We start from the raw sequence: 13,094 nt of genomic DNA, 5'->3' as shown, positions 1-13,094 counted from the left end.
TGTTGTAAAGGGCTGCCTGGCAATAAGTTAATAAATTCTCAAATCAACACAATAAAAAATTAAATATAAAATAAGCTTTCCAATGAGTAAAATATTCTCAAACAAAAACTATAGGAAATATTATAAAAATAATTTCCTCACAGCTTGTTAAAGGCTTTTAACAAAACTTTTCCACAAGTAAAGTGCAGCACTAACAGTTACAGCATATAGCCCTGTTCAGTTTTATCAACCTTGAGTTATTTTTGAGTACAGGCTTTCATTATGAACATATAAGGACGAAAATATGCATTTTCTTTTCACAATTTATTGACAGTGCTTCGACATCGACACAGTCAACTACACTGTCATTGTGTGCTCTGTAGTGCTCGTTGAACATTGGTTTGCAGGTCGCAGCCCCCAGCATCTCTGTCCGGAAAAGTAGTGTTCAAGCCACGTCAAAATGAATATACATATACATGACTTGGATCGATGAGCAGGGTGATCGGAATGTTTTTCCTGGTTAGCGGACATGGCTGAGGACCCCTCTCGAGACGGGATTCTCAAACCACACCTCCAGCACACCTGGGACCCTCACCGGTAAAATGAACACCAGTTAAACTGTCACACCAGAAACATGTCTTTCTCTGTTGCAATATTAAACCAGGAAGCTGCAATGTTCCCAAACAGGAGACTTAAGCGAAAAGGGTGGGTCTTCAAGCTCTGTTTTCTTGCTAGTGTTAGCCATGACGTAACCGGCTGCACGTGTAGCTGCAGGCAGAAAATAAACACACACAACTTCCATTCGGGGAACTCACCCGTGCACAGCCCTGTACCGAACCGAACGTCCTGTCTATCCATCCATCCATCCATCCATACATCCATACAAACAAACAAGGTGGTCACTTAACCTTCCTGAAGAGGGTTAATCCTTCCTGATTATTCATAACTTTGAATCAGAAGCACTTTATTAACTTGGATTCAGTTTCATCTCATGTATGATAATGATGTGCCAATGGTCCAGTTTATGGCACAAAAAAACCCTTCGTCAAGGTTGGGAAAAGATCAGGTTTGGGATTACCTGGTTGTGCTGCCACAAAAACGGCTGGAAATTGGCCTGATGAATCATCAAGAATATGCTTTGCAGAAATGTAAAATGCCAACATTTTTCTCTGGCAGCTGTTCTATCCCACTGCCATGGCACCCTGCTCTTACTAGATTCACACTCTAATCCATAATTTGTCAGTTTTAATTTACTTTTTCATGTTAGCATGTTAACATTGTGCTCTTTTGCTTTTATGTTACAGCACACAGACCTGTGTCAGTACATGGACAAATACCCTGGGGGTCTCCACCCAGACAATGTGAAGGTACAGTATGTATAATCATGCTAGTTAATACATCATCTTAAATGTTAGAAATGTTTGGACGACAGCAAGTGACACATTGCTACTACCAGATTAAGACAGCAATCTAACCATGAGAGTATAGTTGTAATTTAACATTTTCGTAGTCCTTGGTTGACTCTAATGGTTATTAGCCTGGGGGTTGGAACGCATCATGGGGTCACAAGGTAAAACTTCAGGGTCACATGATGAATATTTTTTCAAAAAGAAATATAAAAATCTGCTGTGCAAGCCATGAACCACTTGTCTATTCCACATACTCATTTTAGCTGTTCAGTGTGTCCAAGTTTTAAAGACTCGATTGTCGTTGGCTTAATGCAATACAAGTGATTCAGTTTTTATCAGTCCATGAGGATATATCTGCAACCAAAACAAAGTGTGTGCAACATTCACAATATAAGAATTTGTGACACAAGGTGTAGACAAACCAGATGTTGCCAGGGTTAGGGTTTACTATCTGTTTTGGTGAAAAGTAAGCAGGAAAAAACATAATGACAGCAGCTACTTTGGCTAACAGCAGCATTCCACTAGTTATGAACAGTACTCCTTTTTCTATATCATTTTGCTGTTTTGTTTTTGTTTGTTGAATATAAATAGTTTAGACGTGACAGGAAACAAGGGAGGGATCGGCACCAAATCAGTGCCTTCACTTCTATGCAATGGGCACACCTTGTATACACCCCCTTACAAACACTTTGTGTAGGGGGGACGGGGGACAGTACTGTACCATTGCAATTCGATTGTTCATTTCATAATCATGTTCATTTCTTAATCATTTTCAAGTTAATTTACATGGACACAAGGTGACAATGTGACTTACGGGGCTGCACAGCAAGAGTCCTCCACCATCTCAAATTTGGAACTCTGTGATAATTCCCAGAACTTGGTCCCAATTTATTCCAAAATTATGCGCAGAATCGTTCATCAAATCGGCCATTCGCTCCATTCCAAGAAGATCAAAAAATTCAAGTAAACATGTTTCTTTTGAAAAACAATTTTTCTTACGTGTCTTCCAATTCATCAAAATCTTTATTTTAGCAACTAAAAAGCCTAGGCCTGCTATTTTCCTATCTCTCTTTGACCTGAGTTGCGCAGCCCTGTATCCCAACAAACAAATGAGAGGACAGGGAGAGAGTTCTATCTTCAGCATAAGTGACACTGATTGGGCCACATCCTCCCAGAAGGATTTAACTGCAGGACAGTGCCACAACATGTGGATCAGAGTTCCTACTTGACCACACCCATGGTAACAGAGGTCAGAGGAGCTGGGGGCTATTTGTTTCCATTCTTGCTGGTGTGATATACGCTCTATGATGGATTTTCATTTGTATGACTCTAAATCTGACCGATTTGGAGATGGCTGCAGGGTCCCTCCAAATTCTTTCCCACTCTGTTGAATTTAATGAGACCCCTAAATCCTGTTCCCACTGTAACTGAGTGTGGGCGTTAGGATTTGAGGAGGAGCATATTAACAACTTGTATAGACCTGAGACTGTGCCTCTGTGTGATGCTAAACCTCTCAATTTACTATCTATTTCAACATTGTACTCCAAATATTCTCTTGGGAATTTTGACAGTATTGATGTTAATTGTGCATATTTTAAGAAAGCATTGGCATTTAAACTATACCTCTTTCTGAGCTCCTCAAAAGACAAAATCACCCAATTTTCTACAATTTGTGAGATTACATTAATGTTGTGATGCTGCCATGCAGGGTCTGACAATGGATTCCCTGCTGCTTTAAATGCTGCATTGTGCCATAGTGGACAATCTTTTTGCTAATATCTTTGCAAACAATTTATAGTCATTATTAAGTAAGCTTAAAGGTCTGTAGTTGTTTACATCTAGGTGGTCTTTCCCAGGTTTGGGCAAGAGTGATATTATAGCTGTCCGCATTGATCGTGGCATAAATTGCTTCTGTATGATGTCATTATATAAAATCACTAACAGGGGTTGTGATCTCTTTTGAAAAACATTTTAAAAATTCAGTGGTGTAACCATATCTTACAGGTGCCTTACCATTTGACAAACATTTAATATTATTCAAAATTTCAGCCACTGAAATTGGGGCTTCAAGTAATTGTTGTTGCTGTTCATCTAATTTTGGCAAGGGTAGATTTGCAAAATAAAGATCTAGCTCTTGCTGTGTTACTTTACATTCAGATTTGTACAGTGATGAGAACATTTTTTTAAACGTGTCATTGATAATGTCATGGTCTCTTAAAATCTCACCACTTTCATTTCTTAGAGCGGAGATTGAGTGCTTTTGTTCAAATTTTTTTAATTGGTATGAAAGCATTTTCCCTGCCTTCTCACCATTTTCATAGTTTCCTTCTCAGTTTGCATAGTGTAAAAGCAGACTCCTCATTCAGTAATACTTGCCCACAGCATTGCTTGTTTCAGAGTATTGTCACTCGGATCTGCCATATGCTTCAACTCAAGCTCTTTAAGTGTGGAAATTAATTTCTCTTTCTTTTTTGACTTCTCTTTTTTCTTATATGTTGAAAAACTAATAATCCATCCCCTACATGTTGCCTTATAGGCCTCCCAGACTGTCTGAATGGGAATGTCAGGAGTTATATTTAATTCAATGAATTCTTTTGTATTCTGTTGTATTTGTTTAAGAAAATTGTCATCTTTTAACATGGAATTATTAAAGCTCCATCTTTTAGATTTGGATTTAGATTTAGGAGACGGATCAAAATTTAATTACACTGGGGCATGATCCGATATGATAATACTGTGACTCGTGGAATCAACAACCGAGTCCAATAAATTATTTGACAGCAAGAGATAATCAATTCTGGAGTAAGAGTTATGTGCCCTTGAATAAAATGTGTACTCTCTTGATTGACTGTTAATCAAACGCCATCTTACTTTAATTTTCCAATGACAATTGGCCTAATCCAGCCACAAAATATATAACCAAGTCCTTGTATCCTATTGTCTATATTCTAATAAAACAGGTATAGGAGCTTTAAACAAAAGAAGAACAAAAGAGAGTCTGTGTCAGAAACTCACTGTATGAGGGCGTCACGGACCGACGTCAGGTGCGCTGGTCCAGTGGATTTGCTGGAGCCTCTTCCCCAGCTCTGTCCGTGCTGCCTCAGGCGTGTTGTAGATCAACTTCTCTCCATCAATAGTCACCACTAGCCGGGCAGGATGAAGTATCCCGCATCTTAACTTCTGCCTTTTAAGTTCTTGGATTATATCATTGTATTCTCCGCGTTGTCTACTTACCGCAGCTGTCAGATCCTGTCGGATGTAAAAAGGTCAATCTTCCCAGAAGAGACTCTTTTTCTTTGTTGCTGCAGCCATTATCTTCTGTTTATCTCCCCATCTTAGCAGCCGTACTATAATGTTGCGTGGTGGGTCCTCAGGGTTAGGCTGTGGGCGCGGCACTCTGTGGGCCCGATCCACCTCAAGCACTGGGTCACTTTCACCCGCACCCAGAACATAACGAAATATGCGGACCAGCAGCCCATTCACATCCCCGGCCTCCATGCCTTCTTTGATGCCTATGATCATGATATTATTCCTTCTGCTGCGCGTCTCAAGATCATCCAGCCGATCACACAGGAATGTCACTTTTTTGTAGAGCTCATGCGCCACAGATTTCTCCTTTCCCAGGTCATCTTCAGGGTGCTTATGCGTTTTTCTACATTTCCGACCCTGTGCTGCACAGCTTTAAAATCTTTTGATAATGTTCAGATAGAGGAGCATATCTCATCAAGTTTGACTGTCATTGATTCTTGATTAATTTGAAATGAGCTGGACAAACTTTTCGCCCACGCTGGAGCCTCCTCACCTGCGTCGGCTTCATGCGCGCTCGTCTTCTCTGCACTCATAGTGTTTCTTGCAGAGATTTGATCTTGTATATATATATACATATATATATTTATATATATATATATATTAGGGCTGGGACTTTAACGCATTAATTACGATTAATTAATTACACAAAAAATAACGCGTTAAAAAAATTAACGCATTTTAATCGCACTAATTTTTGTACCGCGGAACGTTTCTCACTGGATGAGTTTCAGGGGTACTTATTATACTGGAGCACCAACTAACTAGTAACGTCGCTACAAGTAGCGGCGTTACTAGTGTAACTACATTTCTCAGTAGCGTGGTGGTAGCGTCGCTACTTTCTGAATGAAATAGCTTTTCAGTAGCTTAGCTCTTTTATTGACCAAGTAGCGCGGTAGCGTCCACACAAGCTACATTTTTATGAACACCTCTGAAGTTCAGCGCAGCGGAGCTTTCTGTTGCGGTCTGAAATGAAAGGATAAGTCGGTGATGCCACCGCCACACATGGCCGTGTATGTGGAGCCGACAGAAGCACTTCCGTATGACGGTGACACCACGGACTGATCCTTGCCTACAACGTGTCTGCTGCACAGACAGGTTAGCTTCAGTGAGTTACGTTACTTGATGGAAAGATGGCATAGGGTGAGGAGGACGGAGACGAGTTGATCCTGAGGGATGCAAAAGACAAACTTGGATAATAAACAAATACAGTAACAGAGAAACATTACTCTGAATTATTACTTTTGTAATTTTTAACCAGCACAGGGTACAGCAAAAATGCAATTTCTACAAAACCAAAGTATGGTGATTAGTCAAAATGATTAGCTTAAAATGTATTTAGATATAGCTACTACTACAGAGTGGGCTTAATAAAAATACCACTTTTGAAACTGCCAGTTATATGAGACACTGGTTGATGGATAGAGTACTTTATTAATCTCAAAGGGAAATTAAAGTGTTACAGCCACTTGACATAAATCAAAATCCAAAAACAATGAGGTAGGTAAAAGAAACAAATACAATAAAAGGCTGAATTATATACAATAACTAAATAGACTAACTCAAATATCAAATATAAATTATAAAGCTGAAACTAGAAGACTAGAGAACCTTAACGAAAACTACAACTATAAACTATGAAAAAAAAACCAAACAAACAATGTTTTGTTGCCTAAGCTTCTGTATTCAGTCATTATTCAATGGTATACTAAAATCCATGTGAAAAAAATTGCTTCTCACTGTTCTCAGGTCAAATATTTATATGCGATTAAAATGCGATTAATTTCGATTAATTAATTACAAAGCCTCTGATTAATTCGATTATTTTTTTTAATCAAGTCCCGGCCCTAATATATATATATATATATATATATATACACATATGTATACATATATACATATGTATATATATATATATATATATATATATATATGTGTATATGTGCATATATATACTGTATGTGTATATATATATGTGTGTGTGTATATATATGTGTACATATATATATATATAGATATACACACACATATATATATATATATATGTGTGTGTGTGTATATCTATATATGTGTATATATATATATATATATATATATATATATATATATATACATATATATATGTATACATACATACACACGTGTGTTATGTAACACAGCTTGTACCTTTTGCCATTGGAGATTTCCATATGTAATATGTGTTTTTGCAACCAACAGCAGCCACACAGAGATTCACATGAATAATTCAGGATCATTCTGAACGAGCAGAGGGAGGTGTTGCTTGTCTCCCCTTGACTTTGTTACTTATTGGTGAGATGGCTGAGCTGGGATTTCTAATAGGACTTGTGGCTTTGTTCCTTTGCATCGATTTAATGGAGGTTGCACTACAACTACCCAGCATGAACTGTATTAATTCATCAAAATGACAATAGCATCTCTTTTCTTTTGGCTTGTTTAGTAAAGGATTTAGTTAACTGTAAATATCAGAAGTATCTCTGTCATTTCTCAAAGTGGGCATTAGATTGTGTTTTATATGTGATCTGAAATGAAGTTTACTTTACAATGTTAAATTCATCACATGCTCAGGTGTCAGTTAAAGCTCCAATTAGTTGAAAGCAGGTGACAGTAATGTAATTACTCCAAGTTTCTCAATACAGTCTTTTTTTGATCAGACCAATTACTATGGTAGGTGTGCACAAACTGTGGCAAAAGTTCACCATGAACATCATCCATGAATTTAGAGGCATTTAGCCTGCTCCCTCTGTAAATTGGAACAAATAGCTAATCTCGCTCTGTCCAGAGTATTAAAAAACAGGAAAGTGTTACGGCCTCGACCCTGAAGTTTGACCCTGAAGCAGACACAGACAGGCATGTTGGTGTGCAAAAGTTTATTCAAACAAAAAAGCTCCACAAGTAAAAAACCAACAAGTGTCTGGCAAGGCAGGCGGGGAAACTCCAGCAGCAAGACAGCATTCAGGCACAGGGCAAAAACATGAACTCGAGGTACACAGAACTGAAAAAACACACAAGGAAAAAAACACATCAATACTTACTGGCAAAATACAATGCAGTGTATGAACTCACTAGTGAACAAGGCCAGCTCTACTGACAAGACAGATTTATCTGGCAGGGGAGTAGGGTGGAGACCAGAGGTTTGTTAGATTCTCCAGAGATTGTTAGGTCAATAGCTTTTGTAGTCTCTGGGCTTTTCTTCTCAAAGGTGTCGGCATGTAGTTTGATCATAAAATGATTCTGCGGAGGCAAGGCTGGGTGGAATGATGAAGCAATCTTTATTAAACAGAATCTAGCGCCTTGAGTCCGGATCAGAAGTGACCGCGTTCTGATATTATCAAATCTGTGGACAAAACAATGCCAAAATGCTTTGCCCTCTGCTCCCTCAAAACCTCAGCCTTTGCTCTTAGGAGGTTTTCCAAGTGCCACCCCTCACTTCTTCCTCTGCACTGGCCTTTAGAGCCCCTTTTCCAGTAAACACCCACTTCTTCTAATTGGTCATTTTGGTATATTATCCAATAGACTAAAAGAGGAGTTGACCTGTTTCCCTACTCTTCTCCCCTACCTCATCTGACCTGGCTGCGGTCAACTGTAGGTCTTGTCCCCAAAATGACCCAAATGGGTTCCCCATCCCTCTACAGGAACATAAACGTTTGGGCATCTCCCACCATTTGGTGGGGGCTAACCTCAGGTTTTAGTACTTTATGATGGCCTGTCGTCTGCTAACCTTTAGCCCTCATCAGTTGAAAAACTACTTTAGGACCCGTGGAGCTGTGAGCCTCACTCTGTCTGCACTCCTTAACTCACATGAGGAGAAACAATTAGTCATCATTCAATCTACACTAAGTACACTCAAAAATCAGAATGTGTTGCCATCCAGATACCTCACTTTCTTAACTTGGTGCTTAACTAAAGCCTTTATGACGTTGAGAGCCTTTTACGTGCTTCAAGTTTTCTTTGTTATTGTACTTACTTGGTTTGTTGAAGTTGGCTGTAGTCTGTCCGGTTGGGTATTTGTGAATTGTGTGTGAGCGTGTGCATGTGTTGGCTCTAAGCTCTGACATGCATCAAAATAAATCGAATAAGGACTTCCGGTTTGATGAGGTAGAGTGCAGATGTGTGAGCGGGGAGCTCCGGCTGAACTTTTCTTATACTTTTCAAGTCTACCAATTTAACAGCACTTTTGCTCCGGCTGACTATCGTATTACTCATCTTTTATGTGGGATAGTGTACTGCGACGTAATGAGCAGCTCAAAGTCTAAACATCAATCAACAGCAGCAACTCGTGCAGCGAGTATCTCGGCTAAGCTAGCTATCATGGCCGCCGCCGCCGCCTCAGAGTGCTCAGACCCAGGGGACAATGGAGCCAACAGCGGGGACCACTCCGACCCAGTTACCAAGACCGACCTTGAGGCTTTACTCGGCAAACAGCGTGATAGCTTCAAAACTGACATGGCTATCCTGATACAACAGTCAACTGAATCCCTGAAGCAGTCGGTCGATTCACTAGGTCAGCAGGTGACGTCATTCAACAGCCATCTTACTAAAACTGAAGTTTTAGTGGGTGAAAACTTCAAGAAACTCACCGAGATGGAAGCTGCTGTTAAGTCCTTACAGTCCCAAAGCACGGTGCTTCTGGAACGAGTGGATGACCTCGAGAACCAGTCTAGGCGCTCCAATTTGAGGATTGTCAACATACCCGAAGGGAGTGAGAGGGACCAAGACCCGACAAAGATTGTTTCCGACCTGCTAATGACGGTAACAGGCCCCGTTGTTTTCAACAGCCCTCCGGAGATAGAGAGAGCTCACCGCTCCCTCGGCCCCAGACCTGGTGAGACCGGCGCGGGGAGACCAAGGACCTTCATCGTTAAATTCCTCCGCTTCCAAGAGAAAGAAAAAGTCCTTAGGTGGGCCAGACAACACAAGATGGATTACCGCGTCTCGGAGCTGAGAGTGTATCAAGACATCAGCGCTGCTCTGGCTAAACAACGGGCTGCATTCAACGCCATCAAAAACTCTCTTTATTTGAAAGGAATTAAATTCCGCCTACTGCATCCTGCCCGTTTCCAGGTCTTGTTCCGGAATGAGACTTTTACTTTGACTGTCCAAAAAAAGCCCAGGATTTCTTCATCGAGCACATCGCATCCACCGACAAGTAGAAGCGACTCGTTGCGGACGCCAGCTGTATCTGGACCTGGTACATGTTAAAGTTTATGGACGCCTTTAAACGGTCAGTCACGGTAAAGACGCACCAGAAAGATACTGGTCATTATATATAACCAAACTCACATACATATGAATAACCTGGGGTGGTACTAATGTCACTCAAGATGTAGTTACCAGGGGCTACTTATGTTATTTTTTGTAACTTGGTTGCTGATATGGGTGAACTGCTGCCCAGCAATTTTCTTTCATTTTGCACCTACTGTACATTGTAGACACATTCGCAGGTATAGGATCCCTGTCTGCTCGGTGAGTGATCAGTTCACAGATTTATGTCACACGGAAGTAACAGAGGTTATGGAGCCCCGCTGCTAGTCCTTGTTCTTAGGACAAGCTTAGGGAGGATTAGATGTGTTTATTTGTTCCCTGTTCTGAGGAATTTAGTTTTGTGGAATTGGGGTGGGAGGTCCTACAGTTTTGCTTTTATTTTTATTTCTGTCTATGTGTTTCTGACATTACTTCCTTCTACAGAGCAGTGTCTCTTCTCGCTGTATACTTACATGTTGGATTATGGCTAATATTACAAAAAAAGGGGTATCTTGTCTGAGATTTGTCTCTTGGAATGTTAAAGGTATCAATGGCCCAACTAAAAGGGGTAGAGTTTTTTCCCACTTAAAGCATCTTAAAGCGGAAATTGCTTTTTTACAGGAGACGCATTTGATTACTAAGGATCACCATAGGTTAAAGGCTTCATGGGTTGGCCAAAGTTTCCATTCCAATTTTAGTAGCAAAGCAAGGGGTACAGTGATTTTAATTCATAAAAAAGTGACCTTAATTGTACAATGGACCCTTTGTTAGACAAATCCTGCTCAAGGCAGGACCCTCCTTCTAAAATGACCAAAGCAATTTCATCATTTATGGAACAAATAGGAGGTGGGGACCCATGGCGTTTCCTTTATCCTGATAAAAAACAATTCTCTTTTTACTCTCAGGTCCATAAAACATTCTCAAGAATTGATTACTTCTACATTGATAATTATTTTCTTTCTGCTGTTGATAACATAGAATACTCAACAATAGTGGTTTCAGACCATGCTCCACTGCTACTTGACCTTTCGTTCACACTCTTACAAAAAACACGCCCTCCATGGAGGCTGAATTGCACATTGCTGAACGATGATGAGTTCTGCAATACAATCTCCAAAGTAATTGATGATTTTCTTATTACTAACAAGTCTAATCTCATATCCCCATCTCTACTCTGGGAGACATTAAAGGTGGTAGTCCGAGGAGAGATTATATCTTACTCTGTGAGACTAAAGAAATTGAAAAAACAAAAACAAGAACAGCTCATGGAAAGCATAACAGAATTGGACAGGAAATTATCAGTATCCCCATCTCCTGAATTAGACAAGGAGAGACAAAACCTTCAAATGAACTACAACTTACTGTCAACACAAGAAACTGAAAAATCTCTTTTACGAACGCGTGGATTACTGTATGAGCACGGTGAGAAGGCAGGACGCCATCTGGCACACCAAATTAAAAGTCAATCAGCATCCCAACAAATTAAACAGATTAGAACCTCTTCGGGTGATCTTACAGTAATGCCAACTGTCATGAATGAAACCTTTAAAACATTTTACTCTGAACTATACACTTCACAATCCCCAACCGATAAAACAAACATGATGAGTTTCCTGGATAACCTGATATTCCCGTCTATATCTTCTACTCAGAAGAGCGAAATGGATCGATCCTTAGAAATTCATGAAATAACAGATTTAATTTAATGCAAAGTGGTAAGGCCCCTGGTCCTGACGGCTATCCTATAGAGTTTTTTAAAAAGTTTGCTGATAAATTAACCCCTCTCCTTCTAGATATGTTCAATGACTCTCTGGACCGGGGAGCCCTACCTCAAACTCTCACTGAGGCATCAATAACCTTATTACTAAAACCGGGAAAAGAAGATTCTGAATGTAGTTCTTATCGTCCCATCTCTCTCTTAAATGCTGACTATAAAATATTAGCTAAATCACTGGCCTTACGACTTGAATCGATCATGCCAAGCGTCATTTCGCTTGACCAAACCGGGTTTATGAAAAACCGACACTCTTTCTCCAATGTTCGCCGCCTCCTTGACATTCTTTTCTCTCCAGCATCCGGGGAGACACCAGAAGTGGTGGTCTCCCTGGATGCAGAGAAGGCTTTCGATAGGGTGGAGTGGAGCTATCTGTTGGAGGTCTTAAAGAGGTTCGGCATTGGGTCTGAATATATATCCTGGATTGCGCTTCTATACTCTTCCCCTAAAGCTTCCGTAAGCACTAATGGGATGAGATCTCAATATTTCACACTTAGTAGAGGAACCCGCCAAGGGTGCCCCCTGATCCCACTGTTCTTCGCCTTGGCAATCGAACCCCTATCTACTGCACTTAAATCGGCCAGTTTTAGTAAAGGAATCCACAGATGTGGTTTGGAACATACACTTTCTTTATATGCGGATGATTTATTATTGTTCATTTCTGATAATATCTACCATACCTAAGATAGTTGAACTGCTAAACAGCTTTGGAACATTTTCGGGTTACAAATTGAACTTTTCGAAGAGTGAATGCTTCCCTGTAAACAACTTAGCCCTTGAGATCCCTGATGTATGTCTCCCATTTAAAATGTCTAAAAACAGCTTCAAGTATTTAGGTGTGCACATCTGCCGTAAGATGTCGGATCTCTACAAGAGCAACTTTCGCCCTTAATCGATAAGCTTAAATCAGACCTGGAAAGATGGAATAATTTACATATAACTATAGCTGGTAGGGTGAATTGCATCAAAATGAACGTGCTCCTACGCTTTCTATATCTTTTTCAATGTTTGCCGATTTTTCTACCCAATTCCTTCTTCCATGTTTTAAATAAATGAATATCGTCTTTTATATGGAAAGGCAAGACTCCCAGGATAAGAAGAGAGTTTTTACAAAGGCATAGGTCCTTAGGTGGTCTGTCGCTTCCTAACTGAAGACTCTACTATTGGGCAGCCAACATACACAAAATGATTCTCTGGATTCACGAACCTGAATTAAACTGGTGTAAACTGGAAGCTAAATCCTGCTCTACCTCACTTTTAGCTCTGCTTACATCAAAATTGCCCTTCCGGCCATCCCAACTTACATGTAACCCAATCGTCATCTCCACCCTTAAAATTTGGTTTCAAGTTAGATATACTTTTGG

General features: G+C 40.1%; 1 protein-coding gene across 3 annotated transcripts in view; it reads left to right on the top strand.

Annotated features, from left to right (window-relative positions):
* cdk14 (cyclin dependent kinase 14) overlaps positions 1-13,094 on the top strand; it is a 485,271-nt gene that overhangs the window by 208,410 nt on the left and 263,767 nt on the right. For all 3 annotated transcript variants that reach the window (XM_030394396.1, XM_030394398.1, XM_030394397.1), the window contains one exon: positions 1,284-1,346. In XM_030394396.1, the coding sequence (XP_030250256.1) occupies positions 1,284-1,346 (63 nt within the window). The remainder of the gene's footprint in view (positions 1-1,283; positions 1,347-13,094) is intronic.

This window comes from Sparus aurata, chromosome 17, assembly GCF_900880675.1.
Source record: "Sparus aurata chromosome 17, fSpaAur1.1, whole genome shotgun sequence".
In the NCBI taxonomy this organism is placed as follows: domain Eukaryota; kingdom Metazoa; phylum Chordata; class Actinopteri; order Spariformes; family Sparidae; genus Sparus; species Sparus aurata.
Note: the sequence above shows the minus strand (reverse complement) of the source record. Positions and strands in the feature narration are given on the sequence as shown.